This window comes from Lacerta agilis, chromosome 9, assembly GCF_009819535.1.
Source record: "Lacerta agilis isolate rLacAgi1 chromosome 9, rLacAgi1.pri, whole genome shotgun sequence".
Taxonomy (NCBI): Eukaryota; Metazoa; Chordata; class Lepidosauria; order Squamata; family Lacertidae; genus Lacerta; species Lacerta agilis.
The window spans coordinates 10,747,482-10,757,358 of record NC_046320.1 but is presented as its reverse complement, the minus strand read 5'-3'; the positions used below and the strand labels follow the sequence as shown (position 1 = coordinate 10,757,358).

The following is a 9,877-nucleotide window of genomic DNA, read 5'->3' as shown; positions in this document are numbered from 1 at the left end:
TCATGTTTCCGTTTGGAATTAAGATGTGGTGGAGACTGTCGTGTCTTTAAGAAACAGGGTTTATTAACACATATTAACAACCTGCGTGCAGATGGAGGGAGTGCAGTACTTACAGCATTCACGTCTCAAGAGGGGCTTGTCCTTCACAGCAGCCCAGCATTGCATTCAAAGGTTTTCTAAGCTCCATCTCTGTGCCTTTGCCCTAGCTTGTCTCCAGCCAGCACTCACGGTGCCTGTCCTTCAGTCCCCTGCAGGAGTTCTCCCCACTTCCTGCTTCTCCTTCCCAGGAAACTCCTTCCAAGAAGCAACTCCTCCTCTTCTGTCTGCTCACCCCCTCCCTTCTCCCTGCTATTCCAAGCCTAGTTTTAAAAGGTGACAATTTTCCTGTAGTAACCTCAGTTGGCACAGGCACAAAGATTTCCCTGTGGTGGGCCATCAACACCTTTTGCCATGCTTAATGGCTTCTATCCCAGCCGAGACCCTGGCCTGGAAAGGGAGCTTAGCCTGTTATTTTCCACTGACATGGCATCATCCCTTCAATACTCCAAAAATCAGCTAAATCCTTTTTTTTCTAACATTCACGAACTCTAGCATCAGGTAGGTAGCCGTGCTGGTCTGACGCAGTCAAAATAAAAAATAGTCCAGTAGCACCTTAGAGACCAACTAAGTTTGTTCTAGGTATGAGCTTTCATGTGCATGCACACTTCTTCGGATACAAACTCTAGCAGTCATGGGTGCCCTTGCGCCCCAAACCCTGTTATCCCAGATCTGTAACAATAATAATTTGTTTGCATTTTGTGCTCCCCATGAATGAAGTTTTAGGTCTGGCTAGATAATGGACCCTGGCTTTTGAGGCCTAATGAGAAGAGAGGAGTGCTTCTGTCTTTGTCATGCGGCTGATGTCATTGGACCATGCCTTTGTCTTTTATTTGGCTTGCCTTTTGACCTATTTTTCAGACAACAAAGGCACTCCCACCAATTGAATCCATGCTGTGCTCTTGAAGCTACTGATCAGAGGCTGGCTGTGTCTGTGCAGGTTTTTCTGGGTGCTGGACACAGAGCCCCTCATAACTTCACTAAGCCCCCTGTTAACTTCAGAAGAGTTTTCTCCACCTGCCTCCTCCTTTTCTAAGATAGCTTCTATCCACCTTGCTTTCCCTCATTCATCCTGTCCTCCTCTCTCAGATCCATTACCTTACTTGCTTCTGTCTGCCTGCCTCGTCATCTGCCTGCTTAGGAACTTACTTTGTCCGATGTATCCTTCCCCCATTTAGCAGGGACAGAGGTCCTTCCCGCTGCTTCCATACCTGCTTTGCCTCATAAACACTTCCTATTTCAGGTTCTGCAATTACGAGTCTTTGTTCTAATGTCATTTTAGGTTACATTGTTCCCCCAATTACGATGCATTTGATCTTAGATTAAACAATGGGCCTGTTGTTTGCTAGGTAATCTTTTGAATCAGCAGTGAGGCTCAGCGTCTCCATACCAAACTACACATTACGCGTAGTTAGAATGTGTCGTTTCTCTCTGATGCTTTCTTTCTTAACCAATTGCAAAAGAACTGCTTAACGCTCCACTTTCTAGCCACTTTCTGCTTAAAAATCGGCTGCTGTTATTCTGCAGCGGAAACAATATTTGTTTCCCAAAGGGGGAATCGCTTGGCATGCGAATAATGTATATATGACAGCTTATTTTTGTCTTCTAATTCTAATTCATATAAATGATTTTTATTGTTATTGAAACATCTTAATTAACTTAATTAACAGCTTATGAAACATCTTAATTAACTTTCTCCGAGATGGCCACTGGGAAACCACCCTGAAGGAATAAATTTGGGGGGGGGGCAGGGTGCTTAGCCCCTTATCCAGGAGTTGTCCTCACCCAACAGAAACACGGCATAACATTTATCAATATTTAGCCTTGGTCTGCAATGTCCAATTATGGAGCTCCTGTAACAATTGTGTTAGGGGAAGATTATCTGTTTCCATGTTCCCAGTAAGGATCCCCTCCTCTAAAACGGGATAACCCAGTATGTTTTCCTGTATCTTCGCCATACACACAAATGCAGTAATATTATAACCTGGGAAGAAGTTCCACTGAATAAAATAGAGTTACTTTTAAATATACATGCATAAAATTAGGCTACACATCACTCTTTTTAGCCTCTGAGACAAAACATATTAGGTGAAAATAAATCCCATTGGTTTCGATATAATTTATTTCCAAGAGCTAAGCCTCTTTTGGAAAGGAGTAGCCTAGTATTTATACCGTCCCCAATGCCATCCTATACTGTACATATATGTACTGGGAGGTCAGTGCAGGAGAATCAGAGCGAGTTCTTACATCTAGTAGTTGAATTAGTAAATGTGCTGATATGTTTGTTTCTCTGTATGCCAGCATCCCCTATGGTTTTGGAATATTTTAAACAAACAAACAAAAACTTTTTTAAAAAAATCCCCTCTCTCTCCCCTTTCCTCCCTCCCCGCCCCTCTCAAGATGCACACCATATCACACATTAAAAATCGAAATATCCCGTAAACTAAACCCACCTTAACATTACACGAAATCTAGGCGTACAAACTACTTAAAGCAAATATTCGTGGGGTTGATAAACAGGGGTGATATTCTGATTTTGATTTCATGCCACCTGTTTTAGCTGCGCTGCACACCAGGCTGACAAAACAATCTTCATAAATGCGCGCGTATATTGGTGATCTTGTACAGCCGATTGCTGTTATTATTGGCAACGTGCTCACGTTAATGTTCACACGCGGGTTGATAACAGCTCGCCACAATGTTATCTCCCACGGTGGAGTGAGCTAGCTGCTGTTTAACGTTTCTGCGTCTTTCCTGCAGCGTGGGAAGCGCCTTTACAGGCCAGAGGGCCACACTCTGCCCCTCTCGGCTCGTCTTCACACGCTGCTACTAAAGTAATGGGGGACTCAAACCCGGTTCCTCCACTGCAGCGCGGCCGCTCCTTTCACTTTCCTAGAATGTGGCACGAGGCGCGCGTTGGAAACCAAGAAGCAGAACTGACGCTGCAAGCAATTTGCCAAGCGGCGCAGAGCCCGAGCTCGTGCCTGCCCAGGTGAAAGCCCCACTCAGTGCCTACTCGCTCCTCAGGAGCCTGCATCTACAGAACACTGCCCATTTGGTTGTAGTCGCTTTGGGTTGTCCTAGGCAAGAAAAAGCAACTAGCAAAATTAATAAATAACAATAATTTCCATTGCAACTACCGGTACGCGAGAAGAAGAAGAAGAGTTTGGATTTTATATCCCGCTTTTCACTACCCGAAGGAGTCTCAAAGTGGCTAACATTCTCCTTTCTCTTCCTCCCCCACAATAAACACTCTGTGAGGTGAGTGGGGCTGAGAGACTTCAGGGAAGTGTGACTATCCCAAGGTCACCCAGCAGCTGCATGTGGAGGAGTGGAGACACGAACCCGGTTCCCCAGATTACCAGTCTACTGCTCCTAGTCCTAACCACTACACCACACTGGTTTGCAATGCCCCGAGTCTGCGCCAGGCCAAGCCGGAGGTGCGGAAGGGGTCGGCGCGCGGAAAGACGTGATGGGGGAACCTTGGGGAGAAAGTCGGCAGGGCACCTTGATGGAGCCCCTCCGCTCCTTCGAGGCACCTTGCCACGGAGGAAACGGCCGGCTCCGGGCCAGCCTGGGATCCAGAGCCTCGAGGGCTGTTGCAGCCCTGGCCCGACGGCGCGCTCCGTGCTTAGGCTCTGCTGCAGCTCAGTAGTGCCAGCCGGCCTGGAGAGGCAAACAGGACGCCTCTCGGACAGTAGCCGCTCTTCACCCGCGAGAGCTCCCTGCGCAAGGAGCCCCGAGCCAGCCAAGGCCGCCGAAGCGCTTGGAGGGCAGCGCGGGCGCCAAGTTTAGGTACATGGGTCCAAGGCGGCCCCAGGGGTCGGAGAGCCGTGCGGGTCTAGTCTGTGGCTGTCTCCCTGGTCGCGCAGGAGACTCGGCAGCCGGTAGCTTAGCGGCTCTTGCCCCTGCCGGGAAACGCGCCTCCGCAACGCCCCCAAGCGGCCGGGTGCTCCTCGGGCCGCCTCGACCTCTCTCCATCTAGTCGCTGGGAAGTGCCTCGCTTCCAGAAGACGGACGCGGCCCGGAAGCCTGTGGCGCTAGAGACCTGGGCGCAGGGCCGCACGATGGGCTTTCATTCCTGTCTGCAGATCTCTCCGCCCTCCCCACGCGCGAAAGATGCGCCCTGCGGGGAGAGGCGGCAGAAGGCCAGGTGATGCGAGTGCCTTGGGCGGCACGATTCATGGGGCAGGAGATGCCCATGTCGATCTTTCTTCCCCCTTGTTCCTGATGTCCATCTTCCCTCAGCGGGGGAGGGAGGTGGCATTGCCTCGGGTGTCCACATGTCTTGGGCCGTCCTGGCCACACATCCGCGTTCCAAGGGCTGCCAGCGCCTCTTGGCAGAAAGCTACCTAAGGAAGCTTGCTGGAGCTCCGCAGACTCTTGCTGCAGCAGACCGCGGTGTCTCCCCTGGTCACGGGTAGTGTGTGTGTGTGTGTGTGTGTGTGTGTGTGTGTGTGTGTGTGTGTGTTTGAGAGAGAGAGAGAGAGAGAGAGAGAGAGAGAGAGAGAGAGAGAGAAGGTCCAAATAAGGAATGCAAAGGGGGAGCTTTGCCAGCAGCGCGCACACTGCCGTTCTGGTCATCAGCATCCTTCCGTGGCAGAGGTCGTGATTGGCTGATCTGTCTGTCCTCTCCCTCCAGGCTGACCAATGGGAGTGCCGGATTCCGGCCTCCTTCCTTTCTCCCGGAGTTGCGGCCAGTGAGTCTCGCTTTCTGCGTTTTGATTTGCTCCCCAATTGACCTAAATAACGAGGCTGGCGAGGGCGAGGCGCCGAGCCCGGGGCTGCGCGCTCGCTCTCCGGCCGGCTCTTCCCGGGCGCTCCCCTCGCTAAGCCGCTTGCAGGAATCCCGGCCGGCCGCCCGCCCGGCGCGTCCCACCCGGGAAGCTCTGCTTGCTGGCCGAGCGCGGGACTGTGGCTGGTTTTCGCGCAGCCCCTGGCGCCTCGGATGGGGGCTTCCCTTCGCGCTGCCCGGGCTGGAAATGAGACGATTCCGCTCGCGGATGAGGACTCCGTCGAAGGCGCCTCGCCTGGCCCGGTGAGCTGAGCGGGCGGCGCCCTCGCCTTGGCAGCAGCCCGGAGCCCGGCCGCCGCGCTGGCTCTCGCCTCCCTTCGGCGATGCCCGACGAAGCCGCGGAAAGCGCGCCTCCCGCCTCGGCGCCCGCGCGCGTCTCCTCCTTTTTCATCGCGAATCTGCTGGCCGCCAAAGCCCAGGACGAGCAGCGGCCGGACGGCGCCGACGAGGAGCGCCAAGCGCGGCGGGCGCGCGGCGGCGGCTTCGCAGGCAGCCATTGTTCGCTCGCCTGCTGCCCGTGCCAGGCTTCCCGCTTCGGGCTCGGGCTGCGCGGCTACCCGCTCCGGGAGAGCACCGTGGACTGGTACAGAAGAGCGCACGTGGCTTTCATAGGCTGCGCCAGTCCGGAAAGTAAGTGCCCGCCGCTGTCCGGGATCGCCGCCCGCAGCTCCCCTTCGCGGCCCCGGGCGCCCGGCCGCTCCCCAGGCCGCCGCAGGGGCCTCATCTAACCCAGGCTCAGCGGACGGAGATCACGCGGACCCCTGTTCCCGGGAGTGGGTGTCTCGTCAGATTGCACGAGAGCATTTCGGAGAGGCGGGGAGGGGGCAGGGGTCGTGGAGCTCCCCACCAAAGGAAGGCCAGCCGGTTTCAAGGCTAGTGAAGGCGGCTCTTGGAAGCGTATTGAGGCCCAAGCAAACCCCTTTGTGATTCCCTAGAGTTTCTGCTGGCGTTGGACGAAACACCCCCCCCCCTTTAAAAATAAAAATAAACATTTAAAAAGAAAACCCTTTCCTGCCATGTGCTCTGCTGTTCTGAGAGGGTCGCCGGCCGACCTCCTTTCGCTGGCCCCGCGAAGTGCAACTCCTTCCTGCCTCCTCTTCTGTCCTGGTCTCCCCTTCGTCCCCAGGCCCTGGCAGTGTCGGTGCCAGTGCCAGTCCTATCCTTGGGGTGCCACACGAATTTGCTTAAGACATTATTAAGGCCTCTTGAGAGAGAGAAATGATATTTCTCGCAAAAGATTCGTTTTTACAACCAGGTCTTACTTTTGGAGACATAAAACGACATTTCTTTTCTGAAAACGGGAAATGTTTTTACAACCTATAGCTCGCATATAAATAGCATATATAGCCTACATCCAGTCGTAATGATCCTCCTTTTCCCTCAGTCCCCAGGGCAGCTCGCCCTTCGGCCTAGTCTAAAACGAGGGCACCGGCCTGCCGCACCGGAGCGCTTTTCTCGGAAGCAAGTTTTAGAAACAAGAGAAGCGGCTTCCGAGGAAAGCGCTTCGGATTAGCTTTGTCGCCGTCAACACTATTAGCGAGAAGAAACTCGGCTAAATCCAGATGTTTAGCTTTAACTGAGCTGGGTGCTGGGTGCTTTGTCCCTAAAACAAACACAAACAAAGGCTTTGGTTAACTTCAGGACGAGCGATCTAGGATTGCAAAAAGTACTTTGCGCGAGAGGAGACTAGGATTTGGGGTGTGCCACAAGCAGCGACGGTATTTGGGGACTTATTTGGCTTGTTGCAGTCTATTTTCTAAAAACACACAGAGCTCGACTCGTTGTAGTAGGCCTGTCTATGTTGCGCCTTGTGGCGTGCAGCCCCATTCCCTGCACTTTAAACTGCTTCGGGGAGTCTCGTGATCTTCAGATATTGGCCTTGAATCTTGAACGCTTCTCTGAAGGCGGGCTGGGGTCTGCCCAAAGAGGCTGGCTGTCTCAGCACTCTTTTCCTTAGAGTTAACACAAATTTCTCCCGGGCTAATGTAACATGGTAAAGAGGAAAACAAGAATAACGAGGGGAGAGAAACTGCCTCGGCAGTAAGACCGATCGTTTTGTAGAGTTGCATACCCGTGCATGTCCAGATAACTACAGGGTCATTAGGGTTCTGCTGCGAGGTGAATTAATTCGAGGTGAATTAATCGGCAGCACCGTTAGCACTTGGAGGGGGATGGCCGAAGGTCAGAGCTCACTCAGGATGCTTTCGTTGCAGTCCCTGACCCGTCCCTGCTTCGCTCACCCTCTCCTCCTTTTTCAGCCAGCGACAGAGACTCTCCGGAGATCTCCGAGGAGGCATCTCCCGGGAAGGAAGCAGCAGCAGCAGTAGGAGGCGGCAGCGGCTGCTGCGAGAAAGTGGCCGCGGAGCTGAGCCCCGGCGCGAAAAGCGAGGACTTGGCGTGCAGCGGCGGCGCACGGGAAGGCGGTAGCGGCAGCCAGGGCAGCAGCCTGGACGAGGAGCGCGCGGAGGAGTCGGAGGGCGGTGAGGCGCGCGGCGGTGGCGGGCGCAAGAAGAAGACGCGCACCGTCTTTAGCCGGAGCCAGGTCTTCCAGCTGGAGTCGACCTTCGACGTGAAGCGCTACCTGAGCAGCTCGGAGCGGGCCGGCCTGGCCGCCTCGCTGCACCTCACCGAGACGCAGGTGAAGATCTGGTTCCAGAACCGCCGCAACAAGTGGAAGAGGCAGCTGGCGGCAGACCTGGAAGCCGCCAACCTCCCGCATACGGCGGCGCAAAGGATAGTCCGCGTGCCCATTTTGTACCATGAGAACTCGCTGGCGGGCGGTGCGCTGGGCTGCTTCCCTCTGCCGCCTCCCGCGCACGCCTCTCCGCCGCTGGTCGCCGTCTCCGGCAGCGTCGCCTACCCGCTAGCGACCTTCCCTGCGGCCTCGGCGCCCTTCCTCCGCTCGCAAGTGACTGGCCTCGTTTGATCCTCTCCCGCCTGGACACCGCTTTCCTTTCTGGGTCAAACTACTTGATTGGATGCTTTTGATTGTTTTAAAGGTGCAATAAACTTATATATTTTCCCCGGGCGTAATATTTTTCAAAAAGCAAAGCAAAAAGTCTCTACTTGACCTCTGTTCCTCCTCGGACTTCTCCTGAGCAAAAGCCTGCCAGGTTTGCGTCCAGGAATTCTGGAGAAAACGCCAGCCATATTTTGCGGGCTCAAGTCCTAGAGAGACACTTCTCCTTATAGCCCGAAGATCTGCGGATGGGCTTCTCGCGTTTCTTAATGGCGGCAATGTTGTGTAAGAAAAGAATGTAAAGATGTTTACTTTTCCAGCCACAATGCCAGGGACAACGGCCTCCTTCCCTTGTCCGCCCCCGCAGCATTCCTCGGATCAAAAGTATAGTTGAAACACGTGAATCTGTCGCATAGTTTATTGCCTTTTCATAGGATGAGGAAGATTGAGGGAAACTGAAGTATTGGCACTCAACAAGATAGTTTTATCACCCTCCCTCTGAAAGCTTTTCATTCGGTATCTTGTTTAGGAAAGGCCTTGGGTGGCCTACCTTGAAATTGATTGTCAATGGGTGTTTTGTATCTTTTTAAAAAACGTGGAATTAATTGGATGCTAAAGAGATTTGCTTTCCAATTTGCAAATAATTATTGAATTTTGGGCCGGTTTTCATGAGGGGGGAAAAATAACTGCAATCTTCTCTTGCTGTAACATTTTAGATATAAAATCCATATTCGGATTTATTTTCTGTGCCTCACACCCCAGAAATCAACATATATGAAGTATGCGCTATAATTATTCAATTGGTTTTAATTTATGGTGTAAAATGTTTTAAAATCCTCCTTAATAGTTTTCATTCTTAAACCATTTCCCCAAGCGCCCCATTATAATAGTTTATACTTCCCTTGACGTCATGTTATGGCCTAATTCTGTTTCAGCGGTTGAAAATGATCAATTTGCCAAAGCCTTTGATTTCCTTCAGTCATGTTCGAATATGTTTCCTGTGGAAAGCTGGAATGCGCATTCATGTGTCCTGTTCACAACATATTAGAGTGGAAACTTCAGTTGATAACTTGTCTTTAGCGACTGTAATGCGGTATTATATGAAGTATTATGCATGCGTAAACTATCTTTCTTTAACCAACCCTTTTCTCTGCCTAAATATTTATGGAAGCAAGTCCAAGCCACAAAATTAATCCCAGTTTCTTCAGTTTGCTGTAGCAAATCTGATTTGGGGGTGGGGGGAAGAGATAGAAGGAGAAAAGAAGAAGCGATTTCGCCAGATAAATTACTCTGGGATGTACATCAAGCTGTAAACGTTTGTATTATCGTAGTACACTCAACTATAATTTAGCCTCTTAGCGTGGAGCTATTCCCGGCATAGAGATCGTGGAATATTGAGGGGTCGGGTGCCCTCTTTTTAAAAACAAACAAACTAACTAATTTTTAGTGTTATTTGGAACAAGCTAACCATTTATGATTAGACGCCAACGTTGAAATAGCCGGTGACTAGGGAATATCAATGACGCCTGTAAAGCTTGAAGGATATATTTTGTAAACATAAAGCTTTTCCAATTTTTAAAGCCTACTTGCAATTATGAATTAATGACCCTAGGATCAAAATTGGCAGCTAAACATGAAAAAATAGAGGGGGAAACGATTTTTGTTGGTAGTCCAAATAGTATTTTGAGAAGCGTATTTAGATACGGAAGTAACTGTTCGCTATTTAAACCAGTTTTTATCTGCAGTCTTTATATTAAAATGCCCACTCATTTTTAAGCAACTACCGGTAAATCTTAAAGCAGTGTGTCTGTCGCGGAACAAGCTGCCTTCGCAGTGCAGAGGGGCTTTGAAATCCTTGTCTGCTGGGGCAAAGCGCAGATTAGTCAACATGTTAAAGATCACATGCTCCTAAGTGTTATTATTTATACAACAGGCAGAATATATTGCGTGTCTGTCTTGTCCCAAGCTATTAGGATGTGATTCTGCCGTTGTGCGTCGGAGGGTCTTTCATGCCTTCAGCGCTGTGA

The 9,877-nt window shown here is 51.3% G+C and overlaps 1 protein-coding gene across 1 annotated transcript; it reads left to right on the top strand.

The window, feature by feature from the left end:
- Window positions 1-5,135: 5,135 nt before the first annotated feature.
- Window positions 5,136-7,913, top strand: HMX1 (H6 family homeobox 1). The gene is made up of 2 exons (XM_033160182.1): window positions 5,136-5,521; window positions 7,150-7,913. Exons 1-2 carry the CDS (start codon window positions 5,215-5,217, stop codon window positions 7,815-7,817), a joined length of 975 nt encoding a protein of 324 aa, XP_033016073.1. The 5' UTR covers window positions 5,136-5,214; the 3' UTR covers window positions 7,818-7,913.
- The last annotated feature ends 1,964 nt before the right edge of the window (window positions 7,914-9,877 follow it).